This window comes from Desmodus rotundus, chromosome 9 (assembly GCF_022682495.2).
Source record: "Desmodus rotundus isolate HL8 chromosome 9, HLdesRot8A.1, whole genome shotgun sequence".
Taxonomy (NCBI): domain Eukaryota; kingdom Metazoa; phylum Chordata; class Mammalia; order Chiroptera; family Phyllostomidae; genus Desmodus; species Desmodus rotundus.
The window spans coordinates 61,461,042-61,487,570 of NC_071395.1; the positions used below are offsets into that span (position 1 = coordinate 61,461,042).

A 26,529-nucleotide genomic window follows, 5' to 3' on the forward strand; every position below is an offset into this window, starting at 1 on the left:
ATACATGGCTCACTCTGGGCTTTCTGGGTCATTTGTGCAGAACTCCAGATCTGAGGAGCATCTTTTTAAACCTTGGTTGGGCCCCCGTCCTATACGAATTCACTTAACATCGGGTGGTAAAGATACTAGCAGGAGACTTTGCACATCTTAACCTCAGAACCTACCTCTGTGTCTAACTTGGAGGATTGCATGATCCTGCACCCAGTCCCTTATCAGTTGGCACTGGGCAGAACTGGCTTCTAAATACCTTCCCACTAGGTCTAATAGGTTGCTTTTACCTCCCTTCGCACTTTGGGAATGCTTATAATCAGAAGTCAGAAGGAGCAAGGACCTTTGGGGTTAGGGTCAGAAGGAGTCTGCCCAGGAACGGCACTGTGCTAACTGTGCTGGGAGGAGAAGCTTGCATGGTTTGGACTTGCAGAGGAGTGTAACTTAATAACGTAACTGAGTGTCACATCTGTGGCTTCCCCAGCAGACTGAGGCAGGCCAAATTCTTAGGCTGGGCTGTTACCACTTTTGTTCATGTTCTTGTTTTTTTTCCTGTGTTATTAGTTCTGTCTAGTCTGCATGCCTTTCCTTTTGGGGAGTTTTGTTTCGTTTGTGTTTTGTTTTTTGCATGCTTCTTCACACTTTCTTATTTTGAATTCCATGAAAGTTTGTTTGTTTTGTTGATTATCACATTTTACTCCATGGTTTTTGTTTTCCCCTCATTTTGTCTTCTTACAGGTAGTTCTTCCTGTTACTGTAGAGGACGAGCTCCACTTCCAAAAGGAAAATGTTCGGATGTCACCTTGCTGACATTCCTGAGCAGTAGCCTCCCTTCCTTCTCTCCCTGTCCTAGAAGGAAGTGACATCATCACTTGCACCCTGCCTCCTGTGCTTTTTTAGGGTTGATTGTCTAGAGCTGTGTACCTTTTGTTTTGCAAAACAAACAGATGCCCATGCTCTACTCCCCCTTCTTTCCTTCCTCTCTCTTGTTCTCAGTCTTTGTTTTTGCTTACCCATGTGTTCCATTATTCTTTTTGTTTGGTTACTTCTCCTAGAAGCTGTATGATTAGAGTTGTTTTGGTGTTATTGTTCATGTTTTCTGTTTACCTGGAAGCAACACTTACCAAAATAATTAAGATGATTTGTTGGATTTTTTTTTTAATGAAAAAAATTGTGCCACGGATAATTATCGGCAAACCCACCAAGGAGCTTTTCTGTGGTTGACCCCGGCCAGAGGTGTGACACTCAGAACTGGGAAGCCCGAGTGTTTCTAACCACTGTTTAATCGGTTTTTTTAAGACTGAAGTGGCCACCTCCCAACCTGGTGCCTGGCAGAGGCTCCACAGAGTCAATCAAGATCTGCAAAGGGAGCTGGAGGTCCAGTGCCGGCGCCAGGGGCTAACCACGCAGCAGACCCAGGCCCCGAAGCACAGCTACGGGGAGGCCAAGGAGACAGTCCAGCACCACGAGGCCGAGATCCACAGCCTTCAGGCGAGGCTCAGCAATGCTGCCGCTGAGCTCACCATCAAGGAACAGGCACTGGCCAAGCTCAAGGATGACCTGAAACTGGAGAAGGACAAGGTCCGTGAGCATTTGGAGGAGTGGCAGCACAGCAAGGCTGCGCTGAGCGGTCAGCTCCAGGCCAGCGAGCAGAAACTCAAGAGCGCAGAGGCCCTGCTGCTAGAGAAGACACAGGCACTGCGGGACTTGGAGACACAACAGGCGCTGCAGAGGGACCGGCAGAAGGAGGTGCAAAGGCTGCAGGAGCGCATCACTGATCTCAGCCAGCAGCTCAGTGCCAGTGAGCAGGCCCAGCAGCTGATGGAGGAGAAGCTGCAGAGGAACTACGAGCTGCTGCTGGAGAGCTGTGAGAAGGAGAAGCAGGTGCTGCTGCAGAACCTGAGGCAGGTGGAGGACAAGGCCAGTGCCTATGAGAACCAGCTCCAGGACCATGAACGACAGATGGAGCTCCTCCAGAAGGAGAAACTTAGTGCCAGGTTTGAGGGCAGCGAGGCCATGCACCAGCTGGAGGAGCAGCTGCAGGTGAAGGAGGCCAGCATCCACAAGCTGGCTGAGCATGTCCAAAGCCTCAGAGATGAGCGGGACCTGATCAAGCAGCGGTTCCAGGAGCTGATGGAGCGCGTTGCCCTGTCTGATGGGGACGTTGCTGAGCTTCAGAAGAAGCTGAGGGGAAGAGAGGCAGACTACCAGAACCTGGAGCACTCCTACAGGAGAGTAGCCAGCCAGCTCCAGGGCATGCACACTCTGCTGAAAGAGAAGGAGGAAGAGCTGAAGCACATCAAGGAAATGCATGAGAAAGTTCTGGAAAAGAAAGATCAGGACCTCAATGAGGCTTTGGTTAAAATGGTTGCCTTGGGGAGCAGCTTAGAGGAAACAGAAATGAAGCTCCAGACAAAGGAAGAGATTTTAAGGAAGTTTACAAAGGCATCATTAGAGGAAGCTGAGGAGCTGCAGAGCTCCCTGGAAGAAGCAGAGGAGGATGACATTGCACTTTCAGGCCCACAGCTCCAAGCCTCAGGCTCATCTTCAGGCTTCCCACCCTTGAGGCTCGAGGAGGATGACTCAGGGGCTGCTCTTAAGGAGAAACATGGGCACAGCAGCCCTAGGACAGAAGTGAGCATAATACCCCCAAAGTCAGAAGTGCCTGACAAGGAGGAGCACTCGAAGAACACAGAAAAATGTGATCAGGGGGTACCCAGTATGAAAAGGCAAAGAATCCGGTTCTCCACAATCCAGTGCCAGAAATACACCCAGCCTGATGGGTCCGAGAAGACCTGGACCAGTAGCACGTCTTCTGACACTAGTCAGGACCGGTCGCCCTCAGAGGAAAGCATGTCCTCAGAGGCCACCCTGAGCTCTCTCCCTGCAGCCAGTGATTCTGATACCTACCTCTCGATAATACACTCCCTGGAGACCAAGCTCTACATCACAGAAGAAAAGCTCAAAGATGTGACAGTGAAGCTGGAGAGCCAGCAGGGCCAGAGCCAGGAGGCCCTGCTCACACTCCACCACCAGTGGGCTGGCACCGAGGCACGGCTCCGAGAGCAGCTCCATGCCAGCCTACTCCAGGTTGGTGTGCTGGCCTCCCAGCTGGAGCAGGAAAAACAGGCTAGGGCAAAAATAGTTGAAAATCACGTCGGGGAGCTTGGCAATTTCCATGTAAAAAACACTCAGGCCTTGGCTTGCTTAGAAAATTGCCGCGAACAACTACGATCTCTGCCAGGGTCTGGCCAGGAGGAAGCACAGGAGGCAGGAGCGGGCCCCCTGGCCAGCATCGAGAGAGTGTTAGTCCATGCCATCCAGGCCCTACGTCACTGGCCAGCCCCTGCAGACAGCAGGGCCCATGCTCAGCTAGAGGAAGGGAGAATCTTGGAGAAGGGGAAAGAGACTTCGCAGCAGCCACCTCACCTGCCTGAACTGACTGAGCAGGAGCAGCTTAAGCTACTTTCTGATCAAATAGCTCTGGAAGCCTCACTGATAAATCAAATAGCAGACTCTTTAAAAAATACAACATCAGATATCTCGCGTGTTCTCCATGAGATTTCTCAGTCAGGGAGGTTGCCCCTGGAGTCTGGAAGCACAGCATCCTGTCTTGGGGCTGCAGCAGACACTTGGGCTAAGAAGGTGCTGGTGGATGGTGAATTCTGGAGCCAGGTTGAGTCCCTGAGTAAGCACCTGGGGATGCTGGGAGGAGAGGCAGCTAGTGCATCAGGAGGTGGGCAGCAGAGCATCCCACAAGCCCTGGTCCCTGCCCTGGCCGATGCTACATGGGTCCGGGCGGAGCTCAGCTTTGCTGTGCAGTCGTTGAGGGAGTCATTCCACCGTCGGTTGCAGAGCATCCAGGAGACTCTCCGGGGGACCCAGACGGCCCTGCAGCAGCATAAGCACATGCTGGGGGAAATCCTGGGAGCCTACCAAACCCCTGACTTTGAGAGAGTGATGCAGCAGGTCTCGGAAGCCCTCACGCTTCCAGCAGGCATTATAGATGGTGTACAGGTGTCCTGGGACTTGAGCTCATTAGGAGAAGAACTGAGTCATCAAGATGAAGCCAGCTCCCAGGAACCCTTTCACTTGTCGGATCAGAGCTCCGGGGCCCTCGTTGCTATTCAGGAAGAACTCGCCCTGCAGCTTAAAGATAAGGCCAGCCTCTTAAGAGATATATCTGCCTCTTTAACTTCTCTCCCCCCTGTGGAATCAGTAAGAGATTGTCAGAAGCTTCTTCAGGTGTCCCAGAATCTTTCCTATAACACTTATTTGGGAGGCCTTGGTCAATATTCTTCATTATTAGTTAAAGATGCAATCATTCAGGCGCAGGTGTGTTATGCAGCCTGCAAAATCCGGCTGGAGTATGAAAAGGAGCTCCAGTGCTACAAGGAGTCCTGGCAGAGCACAGGGGCTTCCTGTCAGGAACACGAGCAGGCTGTTGGGGCCCTGAGGGAGGAGTACAAGGAACTTCTCCAGAAGCAGAAGAGCGAGTACCTGGAAGTGATTGCCATCGTTCAAAGGGAAAATGCAGAGCTCAAGGCCCAGGTCACCCAGCTAGACCATCAGCAGAGGTACCTGGAAGAAGTAGAAAGCAAGCACAGTGAAAACATGTTTGCCCTGCAAGGGAGGTATGAGGAGGAAATCAGGTGTGTGGTGGAGCAGTTGAACAGAGCAGAGAATACACTGCAGGCTGAGCACAGCAGAGTCCTCAGCCAGCTGGATGCCTCCGTCAGAGACAGGCAGGACATGGAGAAGCACCACGTGGAGCAGATGCAGACCCTGGAGGATAAGTTCCAGCTTAAGGTCAAAGAGCTACAGACCATCCATGAGGAAGAGCTGAGGACCTTGCAGGAGCACTACTCCCAGAACCTCCAGTGCCTGCAGGAGAGACTCTGCCACTACCAGGGGCGGCCCCTGGAAGCCCTCCTGGCTAGCAGCCCCCACGAGCTGCCCACCTCGACCTGGCCATCCAACCAGCCCCAGGAGCCCCTGCAGGTGGCCAATGGGGAGACTGACTCCATGACAGGGCTGAGAGAGCGCATCCAGGAGCTGGAGGCGCAGATGGACATCATGCGGGAGGAGCTGGAGCACAAGGACCTGGAGGGCAACACAGCCACGCTGCGAGAGAAGTACCAGAAAGACTTTGAGAACCTTAAGGTTTTGAAGCATCGTTTAATTGTAAAGCAGTCGAGAGGCAGGCATTTGCCTGCTTTTTGGGGGGCAGTGTCTGGTGCATCAGACTCTCAGGGTGGAGCTGGGAGATAGTTCTTGGCCCTGAGTTACTGTATAAGCAGAATGTCGTCAACAGTCTGTGTATTTGACTCTTCATTCACCATGGTGTGGCCTCAGAGCAGGGCCTGGGTTAGGGTCCAGCATCCTGTTCCACATCCTCTACCAGGAAAGAGCTAGCACGACAGGATCACTGGTGAGAGAGGAAGTGTAGTCTCCCCATAGCCTTTTCACCTGCTTCTGAAGGCCACTCTGCGTTCCCCCAGCAGGGGAAGCCCCTGTTCTCCCCCTCAGCCCCTCACAGCTTCACCCTCTTTCCCACCCCAACCTCCAGGCTGGTGCAAACCCACACTTAAGGAGAACAACCCAGGATAGATGGGCCAGAGGCACTCTTGAAGGACTGTCATCTTCACTGTCCTAAGAAAACAGAGTTTGTGGTTCCCAAAAGATAGGAATATTTGCAATACATTCTCGAGAGTCACTCTCCCATCCCAGATCTCTGGGGAACTGGCACTTAGTGGGCATTCTGTGTCAGGAATATAAGAGCAACTTTGAGCTGCTGGTATTCCTTCTCAGGAGCTTTGAGAAATCACACTTTTCTTGTCACTGTCCCCCACACCCCTACCCTGTTTCACGTTCTGCCTCATTAGGCGGAATACCCGGGTCCTGGCATTCAAAGGTGACATTTCCAGGTTGTGAAGGGGTTCAGTTTCTTGCTCTCCCCCTTTATGAACAGAGACACCTGTGTGTGTGCACATGGCTGCCCAGTACATCCCCTAAGCTCCTTGACGACATCCTCTTGAGCTTCTCACCATTTCTTGGAGCTACACCAGCAACCGCCCAGGTGTCTTGCAGGCCCTCAGTCCCCAATCAGGCCCCCAGTGAGAGCACAGAGCTTACTTCCCGCAGCAGGTGGCTGCTTTACTGCTGTTGCCAAATGTGCTAATGCTGCTGTTCAGCAAGATGCACATGGTTTTGTTTCCCAGCAGCTCACGCCTCTAACTCTGAAAGAAAACTAAAAATGTGTTCTATGTTGGCAGCATATTTACCTGATGACATAGTCCACTGATCTAAGACAAGCACATGTTGCTGCCAGCACAGCACCCAGGTGGGCAAGAGGCTGTCTTCACTGCTCTTGTGCTCAGTCAAACCCTTTTGAAAACCATTATGAGTTATGAGAAAGCTTCAATGGCTATTTTCCAGACGTGCTCAAATGATGCCCCTGTGACAGTCAGTGCATGTCAGCATAGCATTCAGGTGGGCCTTTAAAAATGATTTGCACAAACACTGTCCTAATACCTTCTCTACCCACAGGACCCCAGCTTGTCTGCATGGGCAACTGACTGGGCACATATACGTCTCGAGTCCATGAGGGCCCGAGTGCTCTCTCCCCACCATAGGGGCCGCTTGCTGTCTGCTCCACCAGAGCCTCCTACACAGTGAGGCTGTTTCAGATCCCACGTCAGTCAGCTGGGCTTACATAAGGTTTTGGCCAAAGTGGTTACCTCACACCCCAGTTAGCAAGATATCAGGAAAGAGAATACTGGCCACAGATGGTGCAGGGACCCAGTGTCCCTCAGGGGTCACAGGTCCATGGTGTTCTCATTGACACCCTTGAACACAAATCAGAACCAGACAACTCTTGAGGGGGCCTGGCTAATGCTGTTACTTTGTGCAGCTTTTTGTCTGGGTTGGGGATCCTGAGCCCTGGGCCTGATGGCCCCTCTGCCACAGCCACAGGCTGAATGAAGTCTTCCCTAGTGATTCTGCACAGTAGTCATTGAGGAACTTTTATTGATCCCAGGGATTATTGGCTTAAAAATCAAAATTTGTTTACAGAGAAATTGTTTAACACATATGTTCTCCAAAGGGAGCAACCAGTCTTTAAAAAGATACTTCAGAGTTGGCTACAGGAAGAATTTTGACCATTATTTAAAGATTTTAAAACACACAAACTAATACAAGATGTACTAGCTGTGTGTTAACCAGGAAGCCATATGTGAACCAAACCACACAGGAGAAGACGGTGGGCGGAGAGCGAGTGAGGGGCCAGGAGACAGCCCCAGGACTCCCCCAGCTGTCTTGTGGTGTGAGGGTGGTGAAAGGGGACCACTGGCTTCCAGGCAGCACCTCTGGGAGTAGTGCCCCGTTAATAGTGAACAGCAGTTAAGACCATATACCCAGTACAGCAAATCCATTGCACTGAGGTCCAGACTGTGACCGTGAGTTCGAAAATACTGAATTGAGAACCTCACAAAGGCCTTACAATTACTGTGGGGGCTCAAAGACAACCAAGCATGGTAATTTGATTTCTTGGTACTTTTTTCTTGAGTCCATGTGCAAGAAGATCGACCAAATAATACAGGGTTGGAAGGGGAAGCCCCTCTACTTGGCATTTGGAATGTAACATGGCCACATTCTTCCACTTAAAAAAGAAAAAAAAAATCACTGAAAGGCCTGATCCCTATTCAGAAACACATCTTGCAAAGAATTTAGAAAGTGACTTCGTGCACAAAACAGCTATGCTACCACCTCGTTGCATCTCTGTGGGACACTCACCTGCCTGACAAAAGCAAGTCTGGTAAGCCAGGCCTGGGCTTCCCAGTGTAGCTGTGAGATGGTTCAGTCCCTAGGGCCATACCTGTGTCCTTCCTCTGCAGGCCCAGGTAATAAACCAACACAGGTTGTAATGAGGCATAGACAGGTTTAGAGAGCAGTTTTTCTGCTCCGTGTCTCAATACAGTTAGTGTAGTCACTAGTTAATTTGTGCCCCTCTTTGTACTCCTTCAAAAGAAAAAAAGATAAGAAAGACACAGGATGGAAGAGAAGAGATCATATAGCCTAATGTAATTCCCTCATGGACACCAGAGAGGTTGAATTGACCACATGAGGGTAGCCAGCTAGACAGTGGCAGGGCCATGCCCCTTGGAGCCCTCCAGCTGACAGTTATGACTACAACTTATTTGTGAAATGCACTGGTGCTGAGAGCTATTCGTTGTGTAAACTTAACCAAATCCGGCCATCCTCAGCACATTCACTCTCCTCTCCCTGTCAGTCCTCCCTGGCGGTAACTATCAATGTCCAGGATTGACTAGTTTGGATTCCACTGCAGCCTCTTGCCACTCACAATACTAACTATTCACAGGATCCAGGTCACAGAAATAGGGCAATTTATAGATGTAAGCACCCTTTTGTAAGTGCTTTCATAGCATAAAATGCTCAGTATCATCAATGAAAGTCTCCACACAGCCATTCGGTGACCCCACTGGCTCAGCGCTCGCCTTCAGAGAGTGTGTTCTCTGGAGCAGGCAGGGCTGCTGGCTTATTAAACAGGATGCCCAGGTCAAAAGGTAAAGAAACAAAGGATAAAGTTCCCTTTGCATCTTGCAGGCCACATGCGAACGTGGGTTTGCAGCAATGGAGGAAACACACCAGAAAAAGATTGAAGATCTCCAGAGGCAGCACCAACGGGAACTGGAGAAACTGCGGGAGGAGAAAGACCGTCTCCTGGCTGAGGAAACTGCGGCCACCATCTCAGGTGGGAGCTGGGCACGGTGGCCAGTTTAACCCAGAGGGCAGGACAGGTGGAAGACTTTTCCTGAGCTGAATGTACAGCTCAGAGTAATGATTGGTCTTTGTGCTATCTTTTGTTTGAAATTTAAGCTTCATGATCCAAGAAAATTCTTTTTTTAAATTTCATTTTTCAATTACAGTTAACATTCAATATTATTTTGTACTAATTTCAGGAGTACAGAATAGTTAGACAATCCTATACTTTATAAATTGTTTCCCCAATATTTCCAGTGCCCATCAGGCACTGTACATAGTAATTTCATTATTATTGACTGTATATCCTACACTGTACTTTATATCCTGTTACTATTTCGTAACTACCAGTTTGTGCTTGTTAATCCCTTCATGATTTTTATCCAGTCCCTCAACCTCCTTCCCATCTGACAGCCATCAGTCTGTTCCCTGTATATATGAGTCTCTTTCAATTATGTTTGTTTATTTTACTCTTTAGGTTCCACATAAAAGTGAAAGCATATGGTATTTGTCTTTCTCTGACTTATTTCACTTAGCATAATTCCTTCTACATCTGTCCATGTCGTCAGAAACCAGTAAGGTTTCATTCTTTTTAATGACTGACTAATACTCCATTGTATATACATACCACAGCTTTTTTCATCCATTCATCTATTGATGGGCACTTCGGTTGCTTCCATATCTTGGCTGTTGTAAATAATGCTGCAGTGAGCATAGCAGTGCATATAGTCTTATGAATTAGTGTTTTGGGTTTCTTCAGGTGAATACTCAGAAATGGAATCACTGGGTTATAAATAACTTCCATTTTTAATTTTTTGAAGACCCTTTGTACTGTATTCCACAGTGGCTACACCTGTCTGCATTCCCACCAACAGTGTACAAGGGTTCCCTTTTCTCCACATACTTGACAACACTTGTTTTTTGATTTATTGATAGCCATTCTGACAGGTTGAAGTAATACCTCATTGTGGTTTTAATTTGCATTTCTCTTACGATTAGTGACATTGAGCATGTTCCCATGTTTATTGACCATCTGTATGTCCTCTTTTGAGAAGTGTCTCTTCAGGTCCCCTGCCTATTTTTTAAATGAATTGTTTCTTTGGGGGGTTAAGTTGTCTGATTTCTTTGTAAATTATGGATATTAACCCCTTATCAGATGTACCATTGGCAAATATCTTCTCCCATTCAGTAGGATGTCTTTTTTGTAAATATTCTTTAATTTTTAATAACAGTTGATGTGTATAATATTATATAATATACAATATTACAATATATTGTATATAATATACAATATTGTATAACCCTGTGATTATTACTTATGAGGTGATCACTGATAAATCTGGTACCCGTCTGACACCATATATACTTATTACAACATTATTGACTATATTCCCTAGGCTGTAGTTTACATCCCCATGACTGTTCTATAACTACCAATTTGTATTTCTTAATCCCTTCTCTTTTCTCACCCATCCCTAAACCTGTTCCCATCTGGCAACCAGAAAATATTCTCTGTATCTATGAGCCTTGTTTCTGCCACTTGTTTGTTTATTTTGGGTTTTTGTTTTTGTTTTTTGGATTCCAAATATAAGTGAAATCATAGGACATTTGTTTTTCTCTGCCTGACTTACTTCATTTGGCACAATACCCTCCAGGTCCATCCATGCTGTTTCAGATGGTAAGATTTCATTATATTTATGGATGAATCATATTTCATTGTATATGTGCACCACTTGTTTATTCATTCATCTGATGATGTACATTTAGGTTGTTTCCACATCTTAGCTATTGTAAATAATGCTGCAGTGAACATATGGATGCATATCTTTTTGATTTGGGGTTTTGGGCTTCTGTGCATGAATGCCCAGAAGTAGAATTGCTGGGTCCTTTGTTGTCTTCTCTTGTCATCGCCTTTGTTTTAAAGTTTATTTTGTCTGGTGTTGTAAGTATTGCTACTACAGCTTTTATTTTATCATTTCTGTTCTAATGAAACATCTTTTCTATCCTTCCTTTCAGTTGTGTGTGTCTTTCAATCATAAGTGAGTCTCTTGTAGACAGCTTATATAAGGGTCCATTCAGCCATCGTGTGTCTTTTGATTGGAACATTTAAATCAATTTGCATTTAAATTATCATTGACAGGTATTTATTGCCACTTTATTATTCATATTATTGATCTTTCATTCTTCTTCTTAAAGAAGACCATTTAACATTTCTTGTAATACTGGTTTGGTGGTGATGAACTTGTTTATTAGCTTTTTCTTGTCTGGGAAACTCTCTTATCTGTTCTTTGATTCTAAGTGATAGTTGTCCTGGGTAGAGTAGTCTTGGTTGTAGGTCCTTGCTTTTCAACCCTTTGAATATTTCATGCCAATCCTTCAGGCCTGCAAAGTTTCTGTTGAGAAGTCAGCTCACAGTCTTATGGGAGCTTCCTTGTAGGTAAACTGCTTTTTAAGTAGAAAACTGCTTTTCTCTTGCTGCTTCTAAGATTCCCTCTTTGTCTTTAACCATTGGCATTTTAATTATGATGTTTCTTGGTGTGGGCCTTTTGGGGTTCACCTTGTTTGGGACTCTCTGTGCTTCCTGGATTTGTATGTCTAGTTCCTTCACCAGGTTAGGGAAGTTTTTTTCATTTTTTTAAAATAGCTTTTCAATTCCTTGCTCTCTCTCTCTCCTCCTAGTATCCCCATGATGCAAATGTTGGTACACTTGAAGTTGTCCCAGAGGCTCCTTACAGTATGCTCAGTATTTGGATTCTTTTTCTCTCTGCTGTTCTGATTGGGTGTTTTCTGCCTCCTTATCTTCCAAATCACTGATTTGATTCTCTGCTTTATCTACTCTACCTACTTTTGGTGTCCTGTAACATATTCTTCATTTCAGTTACTGTTCTTCACTTCTGACAGGTTCTTTTTTGTTTTCTCTCTCCCATTTTTATGTTTCCTGTGTTTTTGTTGAAGTTCTAAGTATATCTACTGTTCTCTTAAGGTCATCAAACATGCATATAACTAATGTTTTGGACTCTGCATCTAGTAGATTGCTTGTCTCCATTTTGTTTAGTTCTTTTTCCGGAGTTTTGTCCTGATTTTTCATTTTGGTACATGTTTCTTTGCTCCTCATTTTGGCAGCCTCCCTGTGTTTATTTCTACATATTAGGTAGAGCTGCTATATCTCCCAATCTTGGTAGAGTGGCCTAATGAGCTAGGTGTCCTGTAGGGCCCTGTGGCAGAGCTTCCCTTGTCACAGGAGCCTGTGTGTACCCTCTCTATTGTAGTTGAGCCTTGACTGATGTTGTCACATCAATGGGAGGGATTTACCCTTAGGCCGATGGGCTCTAGGACTGACTATGACCACCATGGAAGGTCTGCTGTAGAGAGTTCAATCCTCTTAGAGCAAAACTAACCTCACTGGGGCTCAGGTACCCACCAAGTTCACCCCTTGAGTGTGTCGCTTGTGGAGGTGGTTGGTCTGAAGCTGTCTGCTAAGTGTGCTGGCTCTGGGGCCTCTTGGGGGTTGCTGGCAAAGGTCATCTGCCACCCAGCATGAACTACAGAGCAGTCTACAAATGGCTGCTACTTATCCTGGGCATGAAGATACCAGGGAGGGGCCAAGTTGCAAACCAAGGCTTGTTGCTGTTAATGCTGGGTCTAGGGCCACTTAGTTAGAGGTATGGTATATGCCAAGGCTAGATGCTACTTGTTTGGGAGATTTCAGGAAATTCCACGTTACGAGCCAAGATAGGCTGCTTGTATGGAAAAGCCATTGGAAACGGCTTTGGTGGGCCTGCGAGTTGGGTGGTGCAGGGTCTCGGAATCCCATGTATAGGCATGGTGTTAGTCAAGTTGATGGAGATTCAGATATGGCACCTGCCTGCTCTGTTGGGGAGAAGACTCATCAGAGGAACAATGGCATCTGGCAGTACTTCTGTCGGGGAGAAAGCTGTCGCCTAGCTCTTGTCCTGATGTCAGACACTTCAGTTCCTCCCTGTATGTCTCTGGTGCCTTAAAAGCTGCTGCCCCAGCACTGGAGCTCAGGGAGTAAGTCCAAGTAAGTCTGTGAGGGTCATTTAAGAGGAACTGCCTGGGACCACAGAGCCCTTTGTCTCGCTCAGCCATAATCTCTGCTGGTTTTCACAGCCACAAGTTATGGGGACGTCTCTTCCTGGCATTGGAACCCTGGGTTGGGGGTACGGTGGGGGGGTGCTGGTGTGGGACTGGACCTCCTTGCTCCTCAGGGGGAATCTCCACAGCCGAGAGATCTCTCCTGATTTTTAACCACCACACATGGGTATGGGACCAGTCAGTTCCCCATCTAGGTCCCTTTTGCCAGTCTCAATGTGGCTTCTGTATGTGTATCCCTAGTTTAAGACTTCTGTTCAGCTAGATTTCAAACTGTTCTGAATGATGGTTGTTCTGTAGTTTAGTTGTAGTTTTGATGGGGTTGTGGGAGGTTCCAAGTGCTGTGTTTACCAGCACCGCCTTATGGCCAGAAGCCATCAGTAGTCTTTGTTTTGTTGTTCGTTTTCTTTGCTATGCAAAAACTTTTTAGTTTGATGTATTTCCATTTGTTTTCTTTTTCCTTTTGTTTTCCTTGCCTGAGGAGATATATCAGAAAAAATATCACTAAGAGATATGCCTATGTTTTTTTCTAGGATTTTTATAGTTTCAACTCTTACATTTGAGTCTTTAATCCATTTTGATATTATTCTTGTGTATGTTGTAAGAAGGTGATCTAGTTTTATTGTTTTGCATGTATCTGTCCAATTTCCCCCATACCATTTATTAAATATATTGTCTTTGTCCCATTAAATTTTCTTGCCTCATTTGTCAAAATATTAATTGACCTTATAGGCGTGGGTTTATTTCTGGGAATCTATTCTGTTCCATTGATTGGCATGTCCATTTTTTTCGTCCTCACCCAAGGACATGCTCATTGATTTGAGCGAAAAACATCAGTCAGTTCACTCTCATATATGCCCTGACCGAGGACCAAACCCGCAATCTAGGCATGTGCCCTGATTGGGAATCCAACCCACGACCTTTTGGTTTATGGGACAGTACTCCAGCAAACTGTACCACACTGGCCAGGTTTATGTCCATTTGTATGCCAGTACTGTGCTGTTGGGATTACTGTGGTCTTGTAGTACAGATTCGTGTCAGGTAGCATCATACCTCTAACTTTGTTTTTTGGTTTTTTTTTTTCAAGATTGCTTTGACTATTTGGGGTCTTTTTTGGTCCCATATAAATTTTTGGAATATTTGTTCTAGTTCTGTGAAATATGCCATTGGTATTTTCATAAGAATTGTGTTGAATCTATAGATTACCTTGGGTAGTATAGACACTTTAATGATGTATGTTCTTTATCTATAAACACGGTATGTGCTTCCATTTATTTGTATCTCCTTCAGTTTCTTTCTTCAGTGTCTTCTAATTCTTCAAGTACAGATCTTTTACCTCCTTGGTTAAGTTTATTCCTGGGTATTTTTTTTTATTCAATTGGGAATGGGTTTGTTTTCTTAATTTCCCTTTCTGATAGTTCATCATTGGTGTATAAAAATACAACTGATTTCTGGATATTTATTTGTGTCTTGCTACTTTACTGAATTCATTTATACTTAGGTTTTTTTGGTGGATTCTTTGGGGTTCTCTATATACAGTATCATGACATCTGCAAATAATGACTATTTTATTACTTCTTCCTTTCCAAGTTGGATGCCTTATTTTCTTCTTCTTGTCTAATTGCTATGGCTAGGACATCCAGTACTACATTGAATAATCGAGTGGTAAAAATGAATGTCCCTGTTTTGTTCCTGATATTAAGAGAAACGCTTCTAGTTTTTGCCCATTGAGTATGATGTTAGCTGTGGGTTAGTCATGTATGACCTTTATTATGTAGAGGTATGTTTCCTCTATTTTCAGTTTGCTGAGAGTTTTTATCATAAATGGATGCTAGATTTTGTCAGATACTTTTTCTTTATCTGTTGATATGATCATGTAGTTTTTATCCTTCATTTTGTTTATGTGATATATCACATTAATTGATTTGTGGATATTGTACCAACCTCGCATCCCAGGAAAATCACACTTGATCTTTTTAATGTATTGCTGAATTTGGTTTGCAATATGTTGTTGAGGATTTTAGCATCTGTGTTCATCAAGGATATTGCCTTTAAATTTCTTTCTTTATAGCGTCTTTATCTGATTTTGGAATTAAGATAACGCTGGCCTCATAAAATGATATTGAGAACTTCCCTCCTCTTGAAATTTTTGGAGTAGTTTGGGAAGGATAGGTTGTTAGTTCTTGAGTGTTTGGTAAAATTCACCTGCAAAGCCATCCAGTCCAGGATTTCTGTTTGTTGGGAGTTTTTTAGGTTGTTGTTGTTGTTGTTGTTGTTGTTGTTGTTATTATTATTATTATTATTATTACTGTTTCCATTTGATTAGCTGTAATAAGTCTGTTCAGATTTCCATTTCTTCTTGATTCAGTTTTGGAAGATTATATGCTTCTAGTAATTTGTCCATTTCTTCTAGATTGTCCAATTTGTTGGCATATAGTTTTTTCTAATACCTTTTTATAATCCTTCATATTTCTGTGGTGTCAGTTGTTACTTTTTCATTTCTGATTCTATTCGGGTCATTTTTTTTCCCATGATGAATCTGGTTGAAGGTTTATCAATCTTGTTTATAAGTTCATAGAACCAGCTCTTGATTTTATTGATCTGTTTATTGTTTTTTTTTTTTTTTATTTCATTTATTTCCATTCCGCTCTTTGTTTCCTTCCTTCTACTCACTTTGAGCTGTGTTGGCCCTTTTACTAGGTTTTTTATGTGTAAAGTTGGATTCTTTATTTGAGATTTTTCTTTCTTTTTTTTTTAAAGATTTTATTTATTTATTTTTAGAGAGAGGGGAAGGGGAGGAGAAAAGAGAGGGAGAGAGAAACATCAATGTGTGGTTGCCTCTCATGCGCCCCCATCCGGGGAGCTGGCCTGCAACCCAGGCATGTGCCTCGACGGGGAATTGAACCAGCAACCCTTTGGTTCACAGGCCGGTGCTCAGTCCACTGAGCCATACCAGCCAGGGCAAGATTTTTCTTTTTTCTTGAGATAGGCCTATACGGCTATGAATTTCCCTGTTACTACTGCATTTGCAGTGTTCCTTAGATTCGGGGTGGTTGTGTTTTCATTTTCATTTGTCTCAAGGTATCTTTTGATTTCTTACTTGATCTCATTGTTAACCCATGCATTGTCTAGTAGCCTGTCATTTAGTCTCTATATGTTTGTGTGTTTTTCAGTTTTTTTCCTTGTAGTTGACTTTTAAATTCATATCATTGTGGTTGGTGGAGATGCTTGATATAATTTCAATTTTCTTAAATTCATTGAGACTTATTTTGAGTCTTTTGCATATGTTGTGTCCTAGAGGATGATCTGTGTGCATGTGAGTAAAATGTGTGTTCTGCTGTGGTGAAGTGCTCTGAAAATATCAATTAGATCTATCTGATCTAGTGTGTAATTCAAGGTTGCTGTTTTCTTGTTGGTGTTCTGTTTGGAAGATTTAGCCATTGATGTCTATGGGGTGTTAAAAACACCTACTATGACAGTTGCTGTCAATCTCTCTCAGTGTCCACCGAGATTTGCCTTCTATGTTTAGGTGCTCTTGTATTTGGTGTGTGAATGTTTACAATGGTTATATTTTCTTGTTGAATTGAGTCCTTTCTAATTGAGCATTGTCCTTCTTTGTCTCTTATTATAGCCTTTGTTTTAAAGTCTATTTTGTGTAATACAAGTCCTGCTACCCCAGCTTTTCATTCTTTTTCATTTGCATGAAATGTCTTTTTCCATTCTTCTTACTTCCAGTCTGTGTATATCTTTTAGTGTATCTTTTATTCTGACGTGGGTGTCTTGTAGAGAGCGTATATGTGGTTCTTGGTTTTTGTTTTTGTTTTTGTTTTTGTTTTTCTCACCTAAGGATGTTTTTATCGATTTTAGAGAGATGAAGGAAGAGAGCTAGAGAGAAACATTGATCAGTTGCCTCCCGTTTGCATCCTGAACAGGGATCGAACATGCAACATGGATATGTGCCCTGACCAGGGATCAAACCACAATCTTTTTGGTGTATGGAATAATGCTCCCACTGGCAGAGCCTCCCGGCCAGGGCTGGATCTTGTTTTCTTATTCATTCAGCTACCCTATATCTTTTGACGGGAGCATTTAAGCCATTTATATTTGAGGTGATTATTAATAGATTCGTATTTATTGCCATTTTATCTTTTAACTCTGTTGTTTATTTCTTTCTCCTCCTTCCCCTCCTCCCTATCTCTTCAACATTTCTTGCACTTCTGGTTTAGTGGTATAAATACCGTTAGCTTTTTCTTGCCTGGGAAGCTCTTTATTTCCCCTTCAATTTTAAATGTTAGCCTTGCTGGGTAGAGTAGTCTTGGTTGTAGGTCCTTGCTTTTCATCACTTTGAATATTTCTTGCCAGTCCCTCCTGGCCTGAAATGTTTGTTTTTGAGAAATCAACTGACAGTCTAATGGGAGCTTCATTCCTCGTAGGTAGCTAACTGCTTTTCTCTTGCTGCTTTTAAGACTCTCTCTCTGTCTTTAACCTTTGCCATTTTATTATGATGTGTCTTGGTGTGGGCCTCTTTGGGTTCATCTTGTTTGGGACTCTGTGCTTCCTGGACTTATGTGTCCTTTTCCTTCACCAGGTGCAGGAATTTTTCTGTCATTATTTCTTCCAATGGGTTCTCAATCCCTTGCTCACTCTCTTCTCCTTCTGGTACCACTGTGTTGCAGATGTTGTTATGCTTGATTTTCCAGAGATCCCTTAAACTATTGTCATTTGTGTTTTTGTTGCTCTGATTGTTTTCTGCTGTTTTGTCTTCCAAATTGCTGACTGGATCCTCTGCTTCATCTAACCTGCCATGCTTTCTAGTGTTTTCTTCTTTTAGATATTGTAGTCTTCATTTATGCTCGGTTCATTTTTATGGTTTCTATGTCCTTTTTTGTTTACCATCTCTTTAAATTCTCACTGAGTTCATCCATTCTTCTCCGTTCTTTGAGCAATCTTATAAGCATTGCTTTGAACTCTGTATCTGGTAGACTGCCCACCTCTATTTTATTTAGTTCTTTTTCTGGAGTTTTCTTCTATTATTTTATCGGGGCATGTTTCTTTGTCTTCCTTTTGGCTGCTTCTCTATGTTTGTTTCTGTGTATTAGGTAAAGCTGCTATGCCTTGTGGTTGGTAGGGTGGCCTTAGGTTAGTGGGTGTCTGGGGGACTCAGTGACGCAGTCTCCTTGGTCACCTGAGCCGGGTGCTCCAGAAATGGCTCTTTTATGGGTTATGTGTCACCTCCTATTGTTGTTGAGCCTTGATTGCTGTTGGCTCCTCCATTGGTGTAGTTGACCCTTGGGCTGGCTGACTGGGAAGATCAACCCCAACAACAATGTACAAGCTCCTGTGTAGGGACTGACCCCACTAGCAGAATTCACCCCAGCAGTCTTTTGTTTGCCAAGATCTCCCTTTGGATCTGCTGCTTGTGAAGCTCAGTGGTTCCTGCCTTGTGATCTGAATTCCTCCGCCTAATGTGTTAGTTCTGGGGCCTCTTGGGAGGAACTGGTGCAGGTCAATGTCAGGGCTGCCTGTTTGATGCTACAAATCAATCCCCCGTTTGTGGCTGTTCTGCTGGGCCTGAGTGTGCACGGGATGGGCCAAGCTGTCAGCCAGGGCCAGCTTCCACCAGCACTGAGCCTGGGAGCAGGTCAGCAAAAGTCCCAAGGCACCCCGCAATCTGCCTCCACCTGCTGGCTATCAGGCTCAGTCACTGAAAGAGCTTCTGACAGTATGCAAGCTTTTTGACAGTTGTGTGATGTAGGGTCTTGGTGAGTCAGCTGGAAGGGGTAAGTGGTGTTCACAAGACTGATAACAGATCAGAATCAGCACCAGTACTGGGGCTGAGGCGATTCAGCAAAAGTCTCAGGATATACTGAGGCCACCCTCTACCTACCCAGTACCTGTGGGTTTTTGTGGTAGGGTGGGGTCTCAGGGAGTCATCTGCTGGTTGTAAGGCCAGCCAGCAGAGTTTTTCAGGCCCAAAGAGATCACAGTTTCACCATATGATAGGAGGGCTCTGCACAGGATCGGTAGTACCAGTCAGGCACGTAAGGGGATAATGGCCTTCACCCTAGAGCCACACAACTTAGTCTGTCCCTGAGTCTGTCCATATCTCCTTCAGAGTCTTCCAAGAGAGTGTGCACCAAAGGCCAGGCTGGCCATAGCCAGCTGACTATTTTTGCAGGGTATGACTTTGGCAGGTGGGGCCGTGAGGAGTTGTAAGGATGGGTTAGTGGATCTTGGGGGTGGGGGATAGTCCCTGCTCCAGAGCCATACAACTCAGTCTCTGTTACCTACCCTGGGTTCACCCTCAAGAGCTCTTCAGAAAAGTCTGCACACACCATGGACTAAGGCAGCAGATTCCTCTATAGTCGTGAGCTCAGCAGGGTGCAAGGACAGGGAGTCGGAGGCTGGGGCTAGTTATAGCGCATTGCTGTAGGCTGATGCTGCAGGGAGGGGAGTGCTCATCCCAGGGGAGATGGCATCCATGGGCTATTGGGAAAGGGACTCAGCACAGGGACTCTGGAAGCTGTTCCTTCTGCTTTCTCCCTGGAGCCACCCAACCCAGTCTGTCCTCACATAAGTCCAGTTAACTTCAATCTGCTCTCCCTCTGCTGGACACCAGGGTAAACGGCCACCAATGAGATTTTGTACACTGGCCTTTGAGAGAGGGTGCCTGGATTTCTAGTGGACTCCTTTTTATCCCTGGCAGACAGAATCCCCACTGGTTTTCACAGTCAGATGTTATATGGTCTCAGTTCCCAGCTCCTGTACTCTGGGCTTGGGAGCCTGACATGGGGTTGAGACATCACTCCTCAGAGAGGACCTTTGCAGCTGAGATATCCCTCCAAATTCTCAACAGCCGCACATGGGTATAGGACCAGCCTTTCTTGCATCTCCGCTCTTCTTATCAGTTTCATTGTGACTTCTGCAAATCCTTGGTTATAAGACTAGTCTTCTGTCAGTTATTCAGATTGCTTTTTCTATAATTTAACTCCAGTTTGGACTGGGAAGGATATGAATGTAACTTTCACCTACCCCACCGCCATCCTGGATTCTCCCCTGAGATTTTTCTTTGGCAGTACTTTCTGTGGAGAAGGCTGGTTTTAGAAGCCCTTTCAGAGCTTACAAGCCTAAAGCCAGCACTCCAGCTCGTTGACCTCCAACACACCTGGTTACATGTGCAACTCCCTCAGCCTCGTTAGTCCCTTTGGTGGCATTCCCCTGACAGCCAGGTACTGGTCAGCATAAGATCTCTGCACGGAATGGCCTGTAACGTCAGACTGTAGTTTCTACCTAACAAAAAATCTTTGTCACAAAGCAAATGCACTGTGTCCTGAGAAAACACAGTGCCATTGCTTTTGTGTTGCCCTCCCTTTATGTAATTACACTTTGCGGTGGTTTACTGCTTTAGTACCCAGAAGGAAAATAAACTAACGTAAAAGCTTGCTTGTTTTATGAACTCATGCTTGAATTTAACATTGACATCTATGTAATCAGTTTGGTCTTCATTTAACGTCAAAAGAACAAATGCACCTGTATCCACCCCAGCGAATGAGTTTGGGAGAGATAGCCTGACTACAATGGGTTAAGCAGAAACTGTGGGGAGCTGTCATACTGTCCTTTATGGGCCCCCTAGGCTGTTGGTGCTGATGGCCATGTCCTCGCCCACAGCCATTGAAGCCATGAAGAATGCCCACCGGGAGGAGATGGAGCGCGAGTTGGAGAAGAGCCAGCGGTCCCAGATCAGCAGCATCAACTCGGACATCGAGGCCCTGCGGCGGCAGTATCTGTAAGTCAGTTTCCTGCCCTCGGGAGGGTCTGGAGGGTGGCCTTTAAGATGGGAAAGCGTGCCTTTCCTGTGTTTCTGTGGGAGCCACACAGATGGGGTTCCTGAGGAGGTGGCATTGGTATAGGCCCATGGGCACTGAGGGCAGCTCAGAGCCTTTTTTCCAGAGAGGCTGAGTGCTGTTGAGGGTCAGCAAGCCACTGGTTCTCGTGGCCCAAGGGCTTCCTGTTACTAAAACAAATAGAAACTGATTACTAAACTCTGGAGAATGAGGTGCAGCAAAGGAAATTTTATAACTCTTAGCCATTTTTCTGCTCTCAGGCCTGCTCTCAGGCCGTGCACAGAATTCATTCTGTCCATCAGCTGTGGCCTCCTCAGTAGCTCACAAGGCAGGAATCTGGTCTCGGGCCTGATGCATGACGCTTCATGACTGTGCGTGGCAGAAGTGGCCATGTGTCCTGCGTTTTTTAAAAAGCACGTGTGCTGATTCAGTCTCTTTGCATAAGCAAGAGACTGAAGGGCACACAGCAGCATAGCTGCTCATATTTTTCCCTCTGAGACCTAACACTACTTGGAGCCCTTGCTTTGGTCACTGTGAAAGCCATGCAGAGCCAGCTTTTACTGGGGTCTTCTTGATATAAAAGAATTGAGGTCCCTGCCTCTTCCAGAGCTCCCGTTTAGTGCATTCAGAGCAAGGGCCAAGTGGGTGGCCTCAGGAGTCTGGGGTGACAGAGAACATCATTGTGACGCTTTGATTTTCTATGGCTGAATAGAGCCTGGGACTGCGTTATCAGACACAGACTGCCTTAAAAGTTAGAGCTGTAAACAAAGTGCAAATCTGACTTCTCTCAGAAACAAGACATTTATTTTGGCACAAGTGAATGAATTCTGTCTTGACTTCACAAGAGAAGTATTGTCTGTTGGACTGCTAAGCTACTTGAAAAGAGGGTGAGGGAAGGGCACAGAATAAATCTCTGTAAACGTGAAGTACTTTTTAAGCTTTCTCTTTAGCTGGGTACAAACTTTTTGAGACAACAAAATGCATAGGGCCTGCTCTGTGTTGCTCAACAGTTCTTGCTGCTGTCTCGTCCCTCAAGCTTCACTGTGGAGACACAGAACCTATAGAGGCTGGGGCCCGGGTGGGGGAGGGGGCAAAGGAGTGAGTGGTGCCCTGTCCCCAGGGAGGAGCTGCAGTCGGTGCAGCGGGAGCTGGAGGTCCTCTCCGAGCAGTACTCACAGAAGTGCCTGGAGAATGCCCACCTTGCCCAGGCGCTAGAGGCGGAGCGGCAGGCCCTACGGCAGTGCCAACGCGAGAACCAGGAGCTCAACGCCCATAATCAGGTGAGCCCATGGTCAAGCTAGGGGCCAGGCCTTAACTTCGGGGTGGCCCTGACTCTCTACAGGTACCACCCCAACATCTGACATCTGCCAGTGTGTTGACAGAAACTCACTGTAGACGCTAGAGCAGTGGCCACCCTGCTGCATGAACCAGGTGTTTACACGTAGACTCTAAGATGTGTCAGTCTCTTCTGAGTGTCTCTGAAGTTCTTTGTTGTTGCTTGGTAGGGCCTGACAGGGTCACTGCACTCTGTCCAGGTCTCCTGTCCCCAAGTCTAGGACCAGGTGTAAATGTCTCCCAGTCAAGACTATATACTGCTCACATTTATTTTTGTCAGGGTATTCTCAAAATTTGCCTACTTCTCAGAAAATTGGGGTGCATTTAAAATCCTGGCTAATGGATAGACTAGAGGTGGGTCTAGTTGCTCTGTGGGTACCAAATTGGAGCACCATCCTCACAACCCACTGCTCATCTCCCCAGGCACTGAGCAGACAGACATGTTGGCCTGGTTCAGGCCCAAGGCCTCCACAGGCCCATGGCAAACCCGTTTGAGGGCGCTCCAGCAGAACTGTTTCCACTTAGTTACTGCAGTGGCCTGATGACCATTTGTCAGTTGGAAAGAAGGTAAAGAAAGTAAGTGGGAGGAGAGCAGGAGAACCTACTCATATAGAAACTCAAATGGGACAAACCATGAAACAGATTACCATAGTAATAGTGGTAAAAAGGTATCAAGGGTAGGGGAACCCTGCATACACAATTCTACAAAACACAGTGCCCACGCAGACAGCTTCTGTAGTGATGTAAATTGCAGGCTGTTACACCTGCACGTGTTAAACCTAAAAAGCTATAGTGTGCACAAGCAATGCTCATGGCTGCCTGTGTCTGCTCACTTCTGCTTAGTGTTATGAGAGAGCAACCTTTCCTGGTTGTGTTATGTGGATGAGGCTCCCACGAATCTCTGTTGAGCATCCCTGTTTTGTTGTTGCTGACCCTAGGAGCTGAACAACCGCCTGGCTGCGGAGATTGCACGGTTACGGACACTGCTGACTGGAGATGCTGGCGGGGAGGCTGCCGGCTCGCCCCTCACGCAGGGCAAGGATGCCTATGAGTTAGAGGTATTGCTCGGAGCCTGGCTCCCTCTTCACCCAGCTCTGCACTGCACAAACCCTAAGTGGGGATCAAGGAGAAGCCCAAAGCTTATAGAATCATCATAGGGATGAGACCTGGAGGTAGCTGGAGGGAAAGAACATGGAAAGATCCAAATCACCCCAGGACAGCCAAAGAAAACAGTTAGCTTCCAGGCAGCATGGGACCCCTCTTGTGTTGTGGGGACCTTCAACCCCATTCTCTGCTACTCTCCTCTCCTCTGCTTCTGCCACACCACAAACACTGATCACCTAAAACAAAACATTTAATAACTATGTGGACACTGTAGCTGCTTGAGATTCTATAACACTCTATTACTCAGAACCTGGTAGGTTCATCTTAAGGTAGAACGACTAATTTTTATGTATAAGACAGCCTTATACATATAGTACTTGTGAAAGCACTTAGATTTCTTCCCGTTCAACTAAAATTTCATCATGAAAATATATCCTACTAAATGATGTGGAAGAGGGACAGTACATTCAACAAAAGCTTCAACAGGACATCTTCATGGACACTGTCTCGGGCTCAGTCCCAGGAAATTGCCTTGGCCCCAGGCCGAGGACGAGGGTCCTCATGTCTGGGAGGAATTGCAGCAATTCTTTTCTTTCTCCTTCTGTGTGTGTGTGTAATGTTTAAGCTGTTAGTCGTATTTAAGTTTTATTTGCTGGCATTTTCAATTGTATATTGGTGAGGATGAGAAGAAAGTTGTCTGCTCCTCATTGTGTGGAGGGGAGTTCTCTGCTCAGTCTTTACTTTAAATACTCCGAAAGTCCTTCTGCTCTCTCATTCTAGGTCTTACTGCGAGTCAAGGAATCGGAAATACAGTACCTAAAACAGGAAATCAGCTCTCTCAAGGATGAGCTCCAGACGGCATTGCGGGTACGGGCACACCCTGCAGGGGTGGATCTGCAGGATGGGCTCAGAACGGGGTAGGGACACTTGTCTCCAGAGCTCACAGAGGTCCCTATCCTCAACAGGTATCTCAGGCTGTTCTAGAATAGACTTTATTTTCAAGAGGCATGTGTTTGCAAATTTGAATCCTCTTAAAAACCGACTTCATGCAGGTATGATAAAACTGAGAAGTCTTCCTGGTCTCCCTGTGTCCTTGTTTTTCTCCATGCCTCCTTTGTGCTTTGGCAGGACAGTGAGACCTGAGAGAAATGTCATCTGGGAAGTGAGAGTTCGGTCGGTTGCCAGTGTCCTCCAGGATTCCTTAGGAAATCTAAGACAGAAAGGGAGTTTTACAGGCTGGAGTATCGGGAGGTCCTTGGGAGTTAGGGTTGACCAGCCCACACTATGCCTAAGCTTGCAAGAGCCCCCGCTATATTCTGTCCTGTGTTCAGATGGAGACTCTCAGTAGTGCCTGTTTCAGTTTGTGTCCAGTTTCTGCCTTTGGAAGACCAGGCAGGGTCAGCCTGCCTCTCCTGCTACTGATGCATTCCCCAGGCATTTGACAGAAGCATGCCAGCCCCTGGGAGACAGACCACCTGGCCTGGTTGTAACCACTGTTTTCTCTGTCCTTTTATCTTCAAGGACAAGAAATACGCTAGTGACAAGTACAAAGACATCTACACAGAGCTCAGCATTGTGAGGGCAAAGGCTGACTGCGATATCAGCAGGTTGAAAGAGCAGCTGAAAACGGCCACAGAAGCACTGGGTGAAAAATCCCCTGAGAACACCCCTGTGTCAGGATATGGTGAGCAATTCAGGCCCTGGGTTGTGACTCAGCAACTCATGGGGATTTGTTCATAGAGTTAACTGGGTCTTGAGTGAGAGCAGAGAATTGATTTTATGTTTCTGGTTTTAGACTTATATATCTCCTCACAGACAATAGCCAGAGAGGCGCTGGCCCATGAGCTGGCAGGTGCCCTGGGGTAGGAATCTGTTTCCCTATAGGTATACTGGTGGTAGACACTATGCTGATTGTTTTTAAGGGAAATCACACCATCAGCGCATATTTTTATAGTAATAACAGGTTGCACGTTTTCATTTTCCTAAAGAACTCAACAGTTTAGTGGAGGAGACTCTCACTAGTTGCTTGATCCTAGGGTTTTACAATAAAATCTGCAGATGGCCATGGGAGGAGGAGCTAGGGGAGGATGCTCCTTAATGAAAAGATGTCTTAGATCACTAATATCAAAACTTTGGATATTAGTCTTAGATCACTAATATTTCATGTCTGAGATCACTAATATTTCAACTTTTTTCTCTCAACTATCCAGAGATTAAGGATAGTGGCTGTATTTGTCAAAATGGGTAGAGAGAAAACTGTTTGCATCACTGCTGGGATGAGAAGGTAGCAGTCTTTCTGGAAGGCAGTGAGACAGAATTTAAAATTGAACTATAGGCTGACTTTGGGTGGGTAAAGAAATTATAACAGTGGGCTGCTTCAGAGGAGAGCCCCAGGTAGCCAGGAGACAGTGAGAGAGGATAACTTGGAATTAGGGGGAGAATGTGTACATCCTGTGACCTACCAATTTCACTTTTGAAAAAACCAGGTACATAGAAATGTGCCAACAAGGATATTTAGCGCAGTATACAGGAGCAAAAAACTGATTCCCCCTAAACGGTCTTCTACTTTCATCAAACAGAAGACCTGTGACATCACTACACAGTGAACTACCGTGCAGCTTGTATAAGAGATTAGGTCGAGGAGCTCCTGGTCAAGATGACAGCATAGGTAAATAATGCACTCGCCTCCCACAATCACATCAGGATTACAACTAAAGTACAGAAGAGCCATCCTTCAGAATCACATGAAGTCAGGCTGAACAGAAGTCCTATAACTAAAAATATATTGAAGCAGCCACATTGAAACTGGTAGGAGGGGCAGAGATGCAGAACATTCTGGTCAACAGCTATGTGTGGTGGATAAAAATTGGAACAGATATCTCAGATGTGGAGGTTCCCTCCTGCGGAGTCAAGAGGCCCAGCCCCACACCAGGCATCCAGCCCAGGAATACAGCACTGGAAAGAGAAAGCCCAATAACTTCTGGCTGTAAAAACCAGTGGGGATTGAGGCTGAGTGAGACAGAGGGCTCCTTGAGTCCCAGGAGGTTTCTCTTAAAGAGCCTGTGCAGACTTACTCAGATTCATTCCCTCTGAGCTCCCATACTGGGACAGCAACTCAAAAGGTGCCAGAGACATGCAAGGAGGAACTGAGTTGTCTGGCTTTGGGGCTAGAATAGGAGGGGGAGCTTTCTCCCAAGCAGAAGTGCTTGCAGAGGCTATTGTCTCTTTGTTGAGCTCTCCCCCCACAGGTGGGTACCATTTCTGAGTCTCATCATCCTGGCTGTTCCCCCGCCCAATTTGCAGGTCCACCCAAGCAGTTTCCAGTGGCTTTTCCATACAAATGGCCTGTCTAGGCTTGCTGCAG

General features: G+C 45.8%; 1 protein-coding gene across 9 annotated transcripts in view; it reads left to right on the forward strand.

Moving 5' to 3' along the window:
* The window catches only part of MPRIP (myosin phosphatase Rho interacting protein), a 160,420-nt gene that overhangs the window by 122,471 nt on the left and 11,420 nt on the right, over nucleotides 1-26,529 (forward strand). For 6 of the 9 annotated variants that reach the window (XM_053910499.1, XM_053910498.1, XM_053910497.1 and 3 more), the window contains 7 exons: nucleotides 1,288-5,151; nucleotides 8,614-8,761; nucleotides 20,551-20,668; nucleotides 21,847-22,006; nucleotides 23,000-23,119; nucleotides 23,946-24,032; nucleotides 24,687-24,849. In XM_053910499.1, the coding sequence (XP_053766474.1) occupies nucleotides 1,288-5,151; nucleotides 8,614-8,761; nucleotides 20,551-20,668; nucleotides 21,847-22,006; nucleotides 23,000-23,119; nucleotides 23,946-24,032; nucleotides 24,687-24,849 (4,660 nt within the window). Of the gene's footprint in view, nucleotides 1-1,287; nucleotides 5,152-8,613; nucleotides 8,762-20,550; nucleotides 20,669-21,846; nucleotides 22,007-22,999; nucleotides 23,120-23,945; nucleotides 24,033-24,130; nucleotides 24,231-24,686; nucleotides 24,850-26,529 lie in introns of those variants that run through there. The other 3 variants (XM_024564726.3, XM_024564725.3, XM_053910501.1) reach the window with 2 other exon arrangements.